This window comes from Magnolia sinica, chromosome 8 (assembly GCF_029962835.1).
Source record: "Magnolia sinica isolate HGM2019 chromosome 8, MsV1, whole genome shotgun sequence".
NCBI classification, from domain to species: Eukaryota; Viridiplantae; Streptophyta; class Magnoliopsida; order Magnoliales; family Magnoliaceae; genus Magnolia; species Magnolia sinica.
In genome coordinates, this window is record NC_080580.1 from 82,457,153 (window position 1) to 82,474,651 (window position 17,499).

General features: G+C 40.7%; 1 protein-coding gene across 1 annotated transcript; it reads right to left on the reverse strand.

Annotated features, from left to right (window-relative positions):
* Positions 1–607: 607 nt before the first annotated feature.
* On the reverse strand, positions 608–2,979 carry LOC131253531 (pentatricopeptide repeat-containing protein At1g25360-like). Its single transcript, XM_058254561.1, has one exon. It carries the CDS (start codon positions 2,615–2,617, stop codon positions 980–982), a length of 1,638 nt encoding a protein of 545 aa, XP_058110544.1. The 5' UTR covers positions 2,618–2,979; the 3' UTR covers positions 608–979.
* Positions 2,980–17,499: the final 14,520 nt, after the last annotated feature.

Below are 17,499 nucleotides of genomic sequence, written 5' to 3' on the forward strand. Positions count from 1 at the left end.
CAACATTGTAAATACGCTCATACACGTATGGTCATGCAAACACATGCTAATGATGGGAAAAATGAATTCATGCGAATAAATGATATCGCCATTGTTTGGAACTAATTGAGTTTTACTACAATTTACTAGTTGGTATCAATACTGGACCATTGGTTGTGCATTTGTGTTGTATGCCTATGACCTCCTAGATCATCCGATCGGTGGACCATCTCTTGGGTGAGCCATAATTCAATAATAGCATAGGTTGAATGTTCATAGCATTCTATTTATCATTCATTTTTAGGTGGTCAATAAAAGTTTCAAGGGTGTGTTTGCCTTTTGCCATTCCTTTGAAACTCGTATGATTTCTGTGGCAATGGTTTTAATACTTCAGTTACTTGAATCGACTTGTTTGTCTTGAATCGTGTTGCAACTTTCCCGAGTTAGAGGTTCGACTTGTTTTGTCTTGAATCGTGTTGCAACTTTCCCGAGTTAGAGGGTTTATTGGCCCCAACTCGCACAAGTCTGGCGTGACTAGGGAGCGGCTTGTGACATCAAACAGGTAATGTTTATTGCTTTAAGAAAGTCTCTCATTTTGTGGATTTGTAAAAGCTTTCGGAGATTTGAATTTGCATCAAATCCATGGATATATAGGGTGTGGATTTGAAAAATCCACGGATTGACAAATCTCTAACAAAAAAAAAAAAAAAACAAGTTGGTGGCTTTTTCACTAACCCCTACCCTAAATCCCTTTACCCAAACAACCTCTTTATGGACTAGACTGGAATGGACAGTTTTCCATTTCTTGTTGATTCCAAACATGCGTTTCATATATATATATATATATATATAAACAATCATGTTGCACCGTTTGGCTCTTTGAATGGAATTGGACATGCACCAGATCCATTTCAATCACCAAAATCCATGGTCAGCTTCTTGGGCCATGGCTCACCATTTCCTTTTCAGCTATGTCCCACCATCGTTGCCATTGCAGCTCTCACCAATGATTTCCACAGGAACACTCCCCGCCTTTGAATTGATGGAACCGGCTGGCGTCTCTGGCGACAATTTCCCTCCCTTCAATCTCCGATATAAACCTGGTCGCATCGTGGCAGTCCATGCAGACTCGAAGGTTCTTGATGATGACGATTTTAGTCCCTGGCGGTGTGCTGATGAGCCCGAGCCCGATTGCAAGCTTCTCACTGTGGCCGAGTAGAATCTCTTCCTTCACATGTTCTTCCACATTTTGGACCACTAAACCAGTTTTAGCCACATACCCAATAGATTTCATTCTCTTTATCAGATCTTCCAAGTAGTTATAGATCTCTTTATATGAAGGGTGAGATCTATCTCCTGACTCAAATGCATGGACCACTCCGTTGATCTCAATCCAGGTACATGCCTTCTCTTTCCTTACACCTCTATCCAACATCAGCCTCCTGACCTGGGCCACACCTTCCCAGTCTCCAATCAGACCGTAGAAATTAGACAACAACACGTATGGCCCGCTTTCTTGTGGCCTCAATTCCATCAACTTCTCCCCAACACTCCTTGCTAGATCCACATTCTTGTGGAAGCAGCATGAGCTGAGGAACGCTGTCCACAGCCTCACGTCTGGCTCGACCGGCATCCTCTCGATGAACCAACAGGTCTCCTCGAGGCGGCCCGCCCTTGAGAGGAGGTCCACCATGCATGTGTAATGCTCCATCATGGGTGTGATGGAGTATGTATGGACCATGGAGTTGAAAATATCCCATCCTTCTTGCATTAGGCCAGCATGGGTGCATGCATAAAGGGTGCCCAACAATGTTATCTTGTTTGGGACAAAGCCCATCAACTTCATCTGATCAAAGGCTCTCAGAGCCTCTGATCCAAGGCCATGTTTGCCATACCCCATTATTAGAGTAGTCCATGAAACTATGTTCTTGGATGGCATGTTGTCGAAACATCGGCAAGCATCATCCATGCATCCGCTCTTAGCATACACGTCGACGAGCGCGTTACCGACCGGAACATAAAACTCAAATCCATGCTTAATTACCAAACCATGGACTTGTCTACCGTTGATCAATTGGGCCAAGTCTGCACAAACAGAAAGAACACTAACCAGTGTTGTGAAATCTTCCTTTTCACCCACTGATCGCATTTTTTTGAAGAATTGCATCGCTTCCCCGCCGTGCGAATTCCGCGCTAGGCCTGAGATCAATGAATTCCATGACCCCACAACCCGGCTCGGCATCCCATCGAACAACTGGATGGCTTCTGTTGTTTGGCCACATAGGCATAATCCAGTGATCATTGCATTCGTCGCGATCACATCTCTTTTGGGTGTGTCGTAATATACACGACGGGCGCTGTCAATGGTGGAACACTTGGAGTACATGTCCACAAGAGATGTCATGAGGACCACATCTCCATGGTACCCACGTTTCAATATCATGGCGTGGGCCACCTTTCCTTCATCAATGGCTTGTAGCCTTCCACAGGCCTTGAGAACAGCTGAAAGATGGAATTCTGTTATTTCTGCGCCAGATTTTTGAAGGTAATGGATGAGAGTCAGACCTTTCTGGCATTGTCCTTCGTTTACATATGCTGATATTTTCTTAGCCCATGAAAACTGCTTTCTTTGGAGCATTTCATCGAACAGTTGCTAGTGGCTGCATGAAGTAATGCGTTTGCGAAGGTTTTTCGGTCATTTGCTAACATGCAGATTCCGTCTTACACGACTACATAGTGGAGGTGACTGGGACGCACACGAGGTGGGGCCCACCTCAGATGGGCTGCCGTGCAAAGTAAGGACGATTGGACGGTCCTAACCGTCCGTGGCATGGAATCCAAGTGCTTGTTAGATTATGAGGAAGGGAGATGATATGGTAACTCAGGAAGGACTGGAATGTGGTAAATCCTATCCTTCTAGAGTACACGTGGCAAGGTGATTTACAAATCCGAACCGTCCATTTGATTACACCTACTCCTGATGACAAAGGATTGAAAAATATATATGATATAGATTATGCTAGCGATATGGAATGGCCCTTAAATCTTCGGTGGAAAACGAAAAGAATTAATGGTCAAATTTTTAATGGGAGATATTGGTAATACGCTTGAATTTTGAAACCGTAATTCATACATGACAGGGGCCACTGCATGCACGGGACGGCTCAAGTCGGCTGACTTGACTCGTCCAACTCATTTAAACATCAACTCGACTTGAATTGAATGGGTGAGTTGGTCCGAGCTGAGTAGGCTTCACCCAAGCTGAACTCAAATCGAGCCGAGCCCGAGTTACCATTAACTCGACCTGACTCATCCCGAAATTTGAAATAGTTCGACTCAACTTGATCCGAAACCCAACTCTTCTCGGGTTTGACTATGTGTGTATGTGTATATATATAAAACCTAATTTCTAACTATCTCTAACCCTACCCGCCGCACTTGACCCTGACCCAATCCCAAACTCTCTCTCTCTCCTTCCCTCATCATCCTCCTCATCTTCCAAGCCCGTCAGCCACTCACCACCACCACCCTCCTCCTCTCTCTCTCCTCTCCACTCCCTCCCTCCATCTCTCGATCTAACTCGGTGCCAACTCGATCTGACTCAGTACTTCTGACCGGGTAGGACTCGGTCCGGATCAGTCCAAGCCGGACCCGAACTCCGATCAGGTTAGGCATAGTGGACTCGGTACCGAGTCGGATCGAGTTAGGTCAGCCCTAACTCGGTTTGACTCAGCTTGATGCCCAGCTCTACTTGTGAGTCTACCACTGAGCCATGAGGAGAGACCCAGATTATATTAATCTACTCTAACACTGCTATTTTGGCATTCGGATCAAGGGATCTGTGACAAGGATTTATGAGATTCATTCATATCCAATATTTCTTATTTGTGTTTTATTAAAAATTATACAAATTAATATAATTTCTGTATAATATGGAAATCGAAAAATAAAATTAGCTTGAATAAGGACAGGCTGAAGCACGTCTGAAACGCTGTCCTTAAAGCGTTATTTGCCCCTACTCAAATGGATTGAGTATGCTGATAGGGTTACAGGCAAATCGCTTCTAGGATACGACGAGCCTAGTGTGGGTCTGTGTTCAACAAACATGAAGGCCCACCAAATGGAACTCTTGTGCACACTATTTGACAGAATTACAATATAGAAAAAATCCCAAAAAAGAAAAGAGAAGAGAATATGTGATTTTAGAAGATCGCTGCACTGGTCAGTTCTTCAGCCACTGGTTCAGTTGAACCGTTCTAGACCACACCGTTGGTCTGTTCTTCAAGCAAAGGTTCAACCCTTACTGTCTTGCTGGAATCACTAGAGTATAGGAGAGGAGTGATGACTGTCTCAATTCGTATGGGTCTGCTGGAGTGGGTTGAGAGATGGTTTGGAAACCCATCCAGACCCTCCTTTTATAGGCTATGGTGGCTAGGGGGTTATGGTCCAGAGACATAAATTCCATTAAGCCATTTCTGGCTGTTGGAAAACTAGCCGTTTTATGGCCGTTTTTTACTGTTGTGCATGGCCATTAATCTGCTGCATGCTGACTGTTGTGAGACAGCAGCTAGCCATTTTCTAGCTGTTGGGCTAGCCATGCAGCAGTTACAGCATGGCTCTGCAATGAATTGCATAGCTGTTACACATCTTCTGCAATAGTCATTTCCAGCCTCTCTATATATACTTAGAGATCTCTCTCTCGATCCTCTAGTCTCTCTGCCAACCACCCACCCGTCGCATACGTCTCGTTCTAGTTCATGAAGGGAGCAACCCTCTGTGACACGATGGCACGTGCAAAGTGCAAAGTATGCCATTAGCACCTCTATAGCCACACTGCCTCACATGCCCACGCCCTCGCACTGAGCCCGTGACCGTGACCGAGACTGAGCAGCTCGTGCCCGAGTGCAAGCTTTAGCGCGGGCGCAGGTGTTCCAGTGCTACGCACTGGAACACGCAAGTCCATTCTCCTTTGGACCATGTGGGTAAATATTATAATACTCTACCATTCTCATATAAACCATTTTTTCTTCTCCTCTTTTTCCAATGTGGGACTATTCCCAAAAACCCACAAAACGGTGTTTTTCCAAACAACTTTTTATATATTATATATTATTTTATTATTAAAATATATTTTATTAAAAATCAATATTTTTTGCAACAATCCCCCACTTGATTTTTAAAAATATATTTTCTCGATTAAACATTTCTACCAGAATAATCAGCTTATATGCATACAGAAAGATATCTTTCGATTTTTATCTTTCCTTAGTGTAAGTATCTTAAAACTCTATCGAAATGACTAGTAGTCGCAGCGTTGAACAAGTTATTCCTAGATAAAAGAGTCGGAGAAACCACACACATATTCGTTATGTGTTTGTTAAAGTTCCAACAATCTTGCTCAACACATTTAATGGCCATGTGCTTATCCTAATTCGTGAACGATCCTGAGAGAAAACTCCTAACTCTCATGAGAGACGACATCATCTCTATATTCATATAAGTGAAATCCTTCCAGTGTCTCCGTTACTATAAGACACTTGTCCTTTAGACTGGATTTCATTAAGAGTTCTAAGACTCAACCCTCTATCGTAACGCTCAGCACTTATCTATTATGGATGAGGTTATAAAATTTAGTGCTGAAAACTTTCCACATATCAGTGACTTGTTCTTACCCATTAAACTCAAAATTAGAGATTTTCTGACTTTAGGTTGGGTTACCATCACTGGTGGAACTTTGGTTGAAGAGTTTCAACCCCATCCCTCTAGATGTAGCATTTACTACCTCTCTCGGTAGAGGTTTAGTGAAAGGATTTGTCAGGTTGTTGCTTGATTTCACATAGAAAATAGTAATGATTCCATCTCGAATCAATTGTCTGACATAATCATGTCGAAGACTGATATGTCTAGACTTACCATTATAAGTGTCGCTATAGGCTCTAGCTAATGTGGCTTCACTATCACAATGTAGTGACACAGCCGATATAGGCTTTACACAGAAAGAGATTTCTAATAGAAGATCCCTTAGCCACTCAGCCTCTTTGCCTGTTGCAGCCAAGGCTATGAATTCAGACTCCATAGTCGAGTGCGTTATGCAAGTCTGTTTCTTGGATCCCCAAGATACAGCTGCACCTCCTAGGGTGAATATCCACCCTGTAGTAGACTTGTTGTCCCCTGCACTCGATATCCAGCTCGCATCGATATTCCTTTCAATACGGCAGGAAACTCTGAATAAAATAGTCCTAAGTCTTTGGTTGCTCTTAAGTAACTAAGGACTCTACTGATTGTATTCCAGTGTTCAGTACTGGGGTTACTAGTAAACCCACTAAGTTTATTTACAGCATATGTGATATCAGGTCTAGTGCATTGTATAACATACATAAGACTTCCTATCGCACTTGCATATTCTACTTATGCAACTGTTCTTCTAGTATTTTCTTTTAGCTTGATACTTGGATCAAATGGGTTCTTTGCTTCTTTTATATTTAGATGGTTAAAAGTGTCTAGTATCTTCTCAATATAATGAGATTGATACAAAGCATAACCCCCACAATGTTTTTTAACTTTGATACCTAGGATGGTATCAACTTGTCCAAGATCCTTCATTTTGAATACGGAAGATAGAAACTTCTTTGTTTCAGTCACACCTTCCATTTTATTACTTATTATTAACATGTCATCAACATACAGACAAATAATAATGATACAACTATCATCTACTTTTGAATATATGCATTTGTCAGCTACATTATGCATGAAACCATGAGATAGTATTTTGGAATCAAACTTCTCATGCCATTGTTTTGGTGCTTGTTTTAATCCATACAAAGATTTGACTAATCTACATACTTTGTTTTCATTTCCTGGTAGAACGAAACCTTCAGGTTGTTCCATGTATACCTCCTCATTGAGGTCACCATTCAGGAATGCGGTCTTTACATCCATTTGGTGGATGTGAAGATGATGTATGGAAGCTAGCGCAAATAATATCCTAATGGATGTTATCCTAGCTATAGGAGAGTATGTGTCAAAGTAATCTATCCATTCTTTTTGTCTAAAACCCTTAGCTACTAGTCGAGCTTTAAAGGTTTGGATAGTCTCATCAGTGTGATATTTCTTCCTAAATACCCACTTACAACTTATGAGTCTAGAACCTGGAGGTAAGTTTACTAGTTTCCATATTTGATTTGACAGTATGGATTCCATTTCATCGTTTATAGCTTCTTTCCAGAAAGCTGAGTTTCTAGGGATACAACCTTTTTATATGTTTTAGGATCATCTTTTATAGTCATCACTATAGGTTTTTTTTCTTATAACATTTTCTATCTCCTTCTACAATATGGAAAATAATGCGTTGTGAGTCTATGTAGTCATCTCCTAGACTCTTCTCTATTTTTGTCATTTGACTCCTACGAGATTCAACAGGAGCTTCCACTATCTGTAGAGCTGTGCTATTTGGTTCTCTATTAGGAGTTTTGATTTCATTATCCTTTGACTTCAAGGATAGTGAGTTCTTAAAGAACTCAACGTCTCTTGATTCTATTACTGTATTAGACTCTATGTCTAGAAGTCTATAAGCTTTACTATTTTGTGCATACCCTACGAAGGTGCACTTAATAGCTCTTGGTCCTGATTTAGTTCTTTTTGGATCAGGGGTTCTGCAATATGCAAGACACCCCCACACTTTTAGATATCCTAGGTTAGGTTTTCTACCTCTCCATGTTTCATATGGAGATATTTTATATTTTTTAGACGAAATTCTGTTTAGTATATGGCATACTGCAAGCAGTGCCTCACCCCATAGATTTAGTGACAACTTTGTTCTTATCAGCATTGAGTTGACCATTTCTAAGAATGTTCTATTCTTTCTTTCAGTTATTCCGTTTTGTTGAGGTGTGTATGGCGTTGTACATTGATGTATCAGTCCATGTTCTTCACAGAAGTTATCGAATTCATTGGAGAAGTATTCTCCTCCTCTATCGCTACGGAGAATTTTTATCTTCTTATTTAGTTGATTCTCTACTTCTGCTTTATATATTTTAAACATATTCAATACTTCATATTTGCTCTTTAATAGGTACACATACACATACCTAGAGCAATCATCTATAAAGGTTATGAAGTACCGTTTACCTCCACGAGTAAGAATGCCGTTTAACTCACAGATATCACTGTGCACAAGATCCAATACTTGAGACGATCTTTCAACACTTGGAAAAGGTTTCTTCGTCATTTTGGATCGTATGCACACTTCACATTTTTCGGTTTCATTATCTGTGTATGAGATTAAACTATTCTTAGCCATGAACTTCAAGGTACTATACCCTATATAGGATACTCTATCATGCCACAATCCAGCGGATTCGACCATATACACAGAAGTGCTACTTTCATTCAGAGAAAACTTAACCATTCCATTACAAGCATATCCCTTTTCCGACAAAATTCTTATTCTTTGGATGCCTAGTTTACCTAGAAGATCCCCAGAAACTAAGTTTCGCCTCATGTCTGGGACGTGCAGTACATTAGTCAGAATCACTTTCTTTCCAGAAGTGAATATCAGTTCGACAATCCTTTTGCCGACGACATTCGATCGGACTTCATTACCCATTTGGACTTCTTGACTATCGATTAATTCCTCATAGGTTTTGAAGGCTGATTTGTCGTAGTACACATGTATTGTAGCGGCAGTATCATACCACTAACCTGGAACTTTGCGTTGGATGGTATTCACCTCAGTGATCATAGCCACGATATCGCCTTCTTCTACTGCACTTGCCTCTTTTTTAGATTTGCGATAGCGGCATACTCGAGCATAGTGCCCGATTTTTCCACAGACATGGCATGGACCTTTGAACTTTCTGTTCTTCTTTTGGGTGTTTTTCTTAAATTTTCCTTTATTGGGTTTCAGGGAATCGTCCTTCTCGGGATGTTTGTTATTAGTGTTCTCTACTGCATGTACTTTGGATGAAGGATTCCCGTTATCATTCTTTCTATCGCGGTTATGGGATTCTTCCTCAATCCTGAGGTGTTTCTGAATTTGTTCCAGTGTGTAGTCCTCGGTTTTATATAGTAACTTCTTTCTATAGTCTTTCCACATCAGTGGCAATTTAGCGATTATAGCCCCGACTTGGAATGATTCGGGAAGATCAATCTTTATCGCTTTGATTTTGTTTACTATTAGCTACAGTTCTTGGATTTGGGGTAGCAGCGATTTATTATCTACCATGCTGAAGTCAAAATACCTAGCGATGAGAAACTTGTTGGTATCTTCTTCTTCAGCCTTGTATTTGAACTCCAAAGCGGCCAGATCTCCTTTGCTGAAGACGTCTGTTGGTACAGATCGTATAGGCGGTTGGAGAGCGCGTTCAGAACGTGTCCTCGACACAAGAGTTCATCTTCGGCTTGTTTGGTGTGGGCAGCCACCTGTTCAGGTGTATATGTGTCGGATGCTTCAGGTAGCGCTTGTAGATTTAGATCTAATATGTAATAGATCTTCAGCGCCGTCAAGAGAAATTTCAGCTTGTCTTGCCATCTTGTAAAATTGGTTCCATCGAACCGATCAAGACGTATCAAGTCTTGATTCATCAACTTGATGGATGAAACACTGTCGGCTTCCATCAAATAACGCTTTAAGATTGTTGAAAATTATACAAATTAATATAATTTCTGTATAATATGGAAACCAAAAAATAAAATTAGCTTGAATAAGGACAGGCTAAAGCACGTCTGAAACGTTGTCCTTAAAGCATTATTTGCTCCTAATCAAATAGATTGAGTATGCTGATAGGTTATAGGCAAATCGTTTCTAGGATACGACGAGCCTAGTGTGGGTCTGCGTTCAGCAAACACGAAGACCCACCAAATGGAACTCTTGTACACACTATCTGGCAGAATTACAATATAGAAAAAATCCCTAAAAAGAAAAGAGAAGAGAATATGTGATTTTAGAAGATCGCTGCACTAGTAAGTTCTTCAGCCACTGGTTCAGTTGAACCGTTCTAGATCACACCTTTGGTCTGTTCTTCAAGCAAAGGTTCAACTCTTGCTGTCTTGCTGGAATCATTAGAGTATAGGAGAGGAGTGATGACTGTCTCAATTCGTATGGGTCTGCTGGAGTGGGTTGAGAGATGGTTTGGAAACCCATCCAGACCCTCCTTTTATAGGCTATGGTGGCTAGGGGGTTATGGTCCAGAGTCATAAATTCCATTAAGTCATTTCTGGCTGTTGGAAAACTAGCCGTTTTCTAGCTGTTGGGCTAGCCATGCAGCAGTTACAACTAGTCTCTGCACTAATGGCACAGCTGTTACAGTTTCCGCTGCAACAGCTCTTTTTAGTCCATCTATCTTAGCCACTTAGTTGCACACGTCTCGCTCCGGTTCTCTCAAGGTCGTGCGAAGTGCAAAGTGCGCCATTAGCGCCTCTACAGCCACACCACCTCACATGCCCATGCTCTCGCACCAAGCTTGTGCCCGAGACCGAGACTGAGCCCAAGCCAGTGCCTGAGCGAGAGCGCGTGCGGTACGCACTGGAACACGCAAGTCCATTCTCTTTTGGACCATGTGGGTAAATATTATAATACTCTACCATTCTCATATAAACCATTTTTTCTTCTCCTCTTTTTCCAATGTGGGACTATTCCCAAAAACCCACAAAACAGTATTTTTCCAAACAACTTTTTATATATTATACATTATTTTATTATTAAAATATATTTCATTAAAAATCAATATTTTTTGCAACAGATTTTGCTCCGTTCATGAATTTTTGATTTCTTCACCTCCATAAATCTATTGGATTGAGGCAAATCTAAATCCCATAAAAAAATTTAAAAAAAATTACAAATCCATAAAATAAAAGATTTATTTAAAAGCAATAAAATAAAAGTTATTAACTTTCAATAAACACTTTCACATATAAATGCTCCTAAATCCAATGAAGATTCATGAATTTAATAAGCTCATGGATTCATCGGGCCAAGCAATTTTGACTCTATATGCCTTAAGTGAATTTCAATGCTCCCCATTTATAATAATTAAAAACCATGTCTACCGTCCTAAGATGTATATAATGTATTATGTAATTTCTTAGCTAAGACAGAATCTAATATATAAATGCCACTAAAGTCATTAAAAACTCAATCTTCGTGTATGTTGGTTGATTATATATTTTATTATAGTTAGATGATTCACAACATCATTTCAGATTTTTTCTCTTCATATTTATATTTGAAGTTGCAATTAGATCTGTTATTAAAAGAAATCAATAGAAAGAATTGATACATTTCTTGTATCTCTTATCAATTTTATATTGAATTTAAATAAGATTTGGGATCGATCTATATAATTAATTGACCATCTTAATTAATTTGTATGATGTGTAAAAATTCTTGGCCATTCATCTATCGCATTGGACATTCCTGCTATATTGGATTTGAATCAAATTCAGATCAATTTATAGATTTGACCGCCTTCATTATATACGGCACACATGTATAAGATCTTGACTGTTCATTTATTAGATCTTATCAGACAAGCCACATTTGTGTCACATTTTAAAAAAAAAAAAAAAAATGTATCCATAGGTGCTCTATTGAATCAGATTTTAGTATAAACAAACCATCATGAGTGACACACATGTATGAGATCCTAACCGGCCATCTATTATATCCTATCGAACCGACTACAATTTTGTTAGAAAAATATATATTGAATAACATATTCACAGGGTGACCGTCTTTGTGAATGGCCCATATATCATACATTTGAGTCCCTCTCAGGACCAAAAAAAAAAAAAAAAATACACAAATTCAAGATCTCTTTCAATTGCAAAATTGTTAAATACTATTTAAAACTCAAACATTATTTAATAAAATTTTGTCCAAACGCAACCATAATATAAAAATATTGTAGATTTTGTTATTTGTTTTGACACAAGGATTCTAAGGTACAAGCATAAGTGGACAACTTACATTAAAATCATGATTGATACTAACAAGAACAAGAAAAATGATGCTAACAAGAACTATAAAAGATCGGTCTTGTGGAAGATTATGATTAGCGCAACAATAAAAGTATGATCCATGTAACGATGAACCCTAATCACAAACTTCTCCTTTTCATTGAAAATGCTAGCCATTGTATATTTGTAATTGACCTATATAGGCATGGTATTAGCTAGTGAAATATTTTCTATTGGGTCCTTACTCTTACCCGGGTGGTAGACTCCCAGGAGTTTCAACACCGGGTCAAGGGTTCGAGTACCCACCAGTGGTGAAATCCCATGGCATGCATGTGGGGTGTGTGCGCGTGTGTAAGCGTTTGTGTGTGGGGTGTGTGTGTGTTTAAAAAAAAAAAAAAAAATCTTATTTGCATAACATACGCCCATTCAAAGAGTGGGAGACAGAAAGAGAAAGAATAAGGCTACACACAAAGAAAGAAAGAAAGGAAGAGAGAGAGAGAGAGAGAGAGAGAGAGAGAGAGAGAGAGAATTTTAAATTTACCTTTTTTGAAATGATACCCCAATACCAGCCCATGCAAAAATGTATAGTGTGGATGTCCAAAGTCATCTCAGGTGCTTGGTGGACCCACTACTATATATAGGTTTTATCCATATTGTCCATCTATTTTTTCACATCATTCTAAGGCACGAGCCAAAAAATGAGACATTTAAATCTCAAGTGAAACACACCACAAGAAAATAGTGGTGATTGAACACCCACCATTAAAAACATCCTAATCCCCACTGTAATGTGTATTTGCCTTCCAACATATGGTTTAGGACACAGACTTGGACGGTGGGAAAGCACAAATATCATCTTCATCCAAAACTTTTGTGCCCCAAGAAGTTTTTAATGATAGGCATTCAATTACTACTATTTCTGTGGTCTGGTCACATAGCATCTATTTAATTTTTTACTCATGTGATAAAATGATTTGGAAAAATAGATGAACAGCATGGTAAAACACATATATCATGGTAGGGCCTATAGAGCACCATCAAGTAACCACTGTTATACAAAAGAAGAGTAATATGAGAGCAAGCTACCAGGCATGAAGGGGGTGTTTTGGATAATAAGTTGCTTAAGATAAGTTACTCATTCCACAAGTGAGTAGCTTATCTTAGTTTTTACTCATTAAGAAGATATATATATATATATATATATATATATATATATATATATATGCCTTTGAGCTGAGTTGAATCCAAACCATTGAAAATTTTATTTTCAGCAGTCCGAATTCAGCTACACATATCAACAGTTAGAATCTAGACTTAGCCTAAGGTCCTAATTGTTGGCAACCAAATATGGACCGTTCATCATGATCATCTGATGTGGTACCCTTCAAACATGATATCCTGTCCATCTCATGTACAGACGACTATGAAACCATCCGTGCCGTTTGTGATTTGCTTTTTATTTATCTAAACATCCATTTTTCCTAATACAAATTTGGCCCACTCCATGGTTGGATTGGCCCAATTTATGGGCTGAGGCATGTTCAACGTTGTTCCCACTTAATGAATGGCCCGGATCTGAGGAACGTGTCACGGAGGTGGTGGATCAAGGGGATGTATGGTATAGTACCTCAGCAATGATGCAATCTCACTGGAGTAGCAGCCCGTTACGTGGAAATCAAATGCATGTTGGTGGAAATTGGCGGGAAAGAACACGTCCAGCTGCGTGTCTTCAGTTGAAGTGCATGGGATCTCTGTACGTTGAATAGGAGATCACCTCCCATATTCCCATCTCCTCGGTGGGCCGTCCATCTCTGTCGCCACGTCAGCATCTAGGGACCCATCACGCACGGTCGAGAACTAGTTTTGAGTGTGGGCCCCACCGTGGTATGTGTATGACCAGGTAACAATGGACAGCCATCCACGAACTCCAGATTCGCGTGGGTCCCGCCTGATGGATGGATGGGCCTGTATATGGTCGGGCAATGCTGCAGAACGGGTTTGATGCCGTACGTACACCACGGTGGGCCCCACATGCAAGTAATTGCATGAACTTTGATGTTTCATGTGCAACTAGTTGGACCACCAAGTTACGTCCGACTAGTGTATAGTTAACAATGTGTCGTGTGTGTACGACATCCAGCCCATCTAAAAGGTTGGCCCCACCATGAAGATGGCCTATAGGAAAATTAGGTCAATCCTCTAATCTGTAGATCGGTGGTTCTACGTTGTTTCTGCAGTGTGGTCCACATGATGAGTGGACCCACCTGATTTTTGTGGACAAAAATGTTCGAGCCGAGTTCGAGTTGGCCCCAGCTTGATTCGACTTAGATCAAACCCGGCTCGAATTGAACTCGGATCGAACCAATTCGGTGACTCGATTACTTTGATATTGATGTTGCTCACCAAGTGTTTGATAAAATGACTCAATGAAGTGTGGTGGTGGCAATAAATGAATAGTGTGGGAGTACGGATCCTCTGTTATCCGGTCAACAGAGATTTCCTACTACCCTAATCCTCATTGGTCCACGTCACCACTCACTAAAAAATAAAAAAAAACCAAAAATGCGTCGGACGCCGAACCATTAGGGTAACAGGAATCCTGTTGACTAGATAACAGAGCATCCCGACTCATGAAACAAATATCTTTTTTTCTTGATTTTTATGTTGCTTAGAAGGTGTTTGATGAAATATTTGTAAAACTACTGTTGTTTTACATATAGTATAGTGAGATTTTGAAGGTGCAGATATGTATTTGTGAAAATGTTACACAGTGAACTCGGCTCGATCTTGGCTCGAACTCGGCTCAAACTAGCCCGAGCCGTTGATCAAACCGAGCCGAGCTGGCCGCTTAGGCTCGAGGCCCGAGCCAAGCCGAGTTCAAGCCGGGGTCGGCAAGTGGTCGAGCCTCCTTGTAGGATCCCAAGATCAGAATCTGGAGTATGGGCACTAGAAGTTGAAAATGGGGTACTACAGAGGCTGTCGGCACCGGATTCGACGATCGGGAATTTTGTAAGCCCAATCCCTAGGTTTGGGGCATGACATAAGAAGAAGACAAATGAGACCCTGGCTAAAGTAGGGGACCCTCTAATGTCAAAGTCAGGCTAGGAATATAGCTTTGGTAATATCGAGGGGTTTTGAGTGAGATTTTGGATGCCTTTCAATATTAGAGATGCTCGTATTTATAGTTGACGAGAGGTGGCGACGTAGAGGAGATCTTCCTATTGTAGAGGGAATCGAGTCCCCGATATGTCGGGATGACCTCTTGAGATCCTCGGTGAACATTTGGGGAGGTTCGTATTACGAGCGTGTCATAGTTGTCCCCAATATCTTTGAGGAAGATCTCGGGCTGGTCTTTTGCATAAGACTTGATTAATAGGAACTCGTGGCGGCGCACAGTAGGAGGCCGAAGCCGACCTTACTTGGGGATAGTACACTGACCTGGTTTATCTGGCGAGCCTTGACTCTTCTCTTAATGTCGTGTGGATTGCCGACCTGGCGACCTGCCCTCATACTTTATGTTAGGGCAGTGAGGTCAAGCTCATTTCTTTAATAAAATTCGGATGACATATGTTGTGAGGAGTCAAGCTCAAGAGTCTGACCTAGATGCTCAAATGAGCTTTGAGCCTCCCTTTAAAATTTAGTAAATGACCGACCTGCCGACTTGTCTTAAAAGTTTGAGGTGGTCTTTCTTCAGCGGAGGAGATCTCCCTATTTAGTAGGTGACCGACCTCCTTAGGAGAATTTGGATGAAATAAAAGTAGATCTTCCTTGACCAGTGAGGAGCTCATCGATCATGACCTACGCTGACCGACCTCGTGTCCCGCAGAGATGTTCGAGCTGATCTCTTCTCTTTGGTCAATCCATTTTTACCCCATAACATGCCTCATCAGGCATGGATTGGACCTAGCGGGCAGTCCAGATGATCAATTGGATTGTTCACGTGCCCCCGTGCAATTAGTTGCACAATACAATTAAGACTGCTCCAAGACCACCAGATCACCTTTCATACTTACTATAGTTATAATCTTTGATACGGTGAACCCGGAAGAACCGAAATACGGTAGAGCCATCTCTCTGAGTACAAGTGGCAGGGTGACGTGAAAATCTAGAGCTGGTCACGTAAGAAGGTACTGTTTAAATTCCAAAATGGGCGTGTATCCATCAATCAGGTAGGATGTGAATTGTGGGTCTCATCAAAGAGATATCATCACCTACCTTGATTGATGATATCCACACCCTTTCTTTACTACTCATGTTAGGCAACCGTGTTGTGTTTATCATGGTTTTAAGAATCGTCCAAGTCATTTGACTCAGATGAATGGACTCGGACCAGCGGTTCTTTCTTGGGGGACTTGATCGACCCGACTCAGGACTGAACGAGTGGGTCCAATCACCGAGTCCTTTAACCATGGAATTTGTATTGATGTATTTACCGAAAGTAGCATAGCTGGATGTATTTATAAATTGAGATGGGTGCAAACAATTCCCAAAATAAATCATATCTTTGGGAGAAATAAATTACTTATTCCAACAACAAGTCAATTCTCTAAGGAGCGTTATCCACAATAATTTAAATTTGGGGTAAGGACTTGTTCACCGGTCAGACGTAGTGATGAAAGAAGATCAACTGTCAGATCTGGCAATAATGAACGATGAATGGTTGGATCTACGGATCTCATTTTTATTTGTTAAGGGGAGAAGATAAGAGTAGGAATATGGTATAGTCACATATCCATCCTACAAGTTATTGATCTGCTTGGTAATAGTTATACATCTGTACTCATCTACTTATTCACCTTCATTTTAACGCTTGCTTGTGTGGGGTCCACCTTGTTGTATATATGCCATCCAATCTACATTCATTGGGTCCTCTGACGATGATGCGATGAGTGAAAAATCAGGCCTATCCAGTGATTAAGTGAGCCACGACAGAAAACAATGAACAGTCACCCAAGACAGGATGTCACGGCTGCGGGATTTAATTAGACCATGTGCTACTATCATAGATGACCACACAAAGCAGTTGGAAAGTTTTTGAGTATTACTTGACTAGTTCATCTCTAACAGCGACGTGTAGCCCAATCAAATCTCATCAGGTCACCATACAATTCCTGCCCATCCGTCTCTACTCTGCTCCAGACGGGGCAGCAAGTGCAGCACAAATACTACCTATTGGGCCCACAGTGAAGTTTGCCCAATCCATTGAAAATTTCTTGGGACCCACCAAAGCCTTGGAAAAAGCAAATATTTGGTTTTTACATTCATCCTCCATGTACTCTTGGCTGGATGTCGCATAAACTTCATAATGGCTCCAGGAAGATTTCAACAGTGAACGTCTCTAAATCAGGCGTTTGGCTATGGTGTGGCCCACTTCAGCAATCCTACCCTACAAGACAATGAATTCAGCTTATGGAGCTAAGATCCATAACCATTCATTCTTATGAAGGGCCATGGACTTTGAAGAAGATCAAGACCCTCCAATGTTGATCTTCCCGAGTTAAAATCACTATAGTAACCAGTACATTTTCTTTATTCTTTTACTGATTTACCCTACTTTTTTCC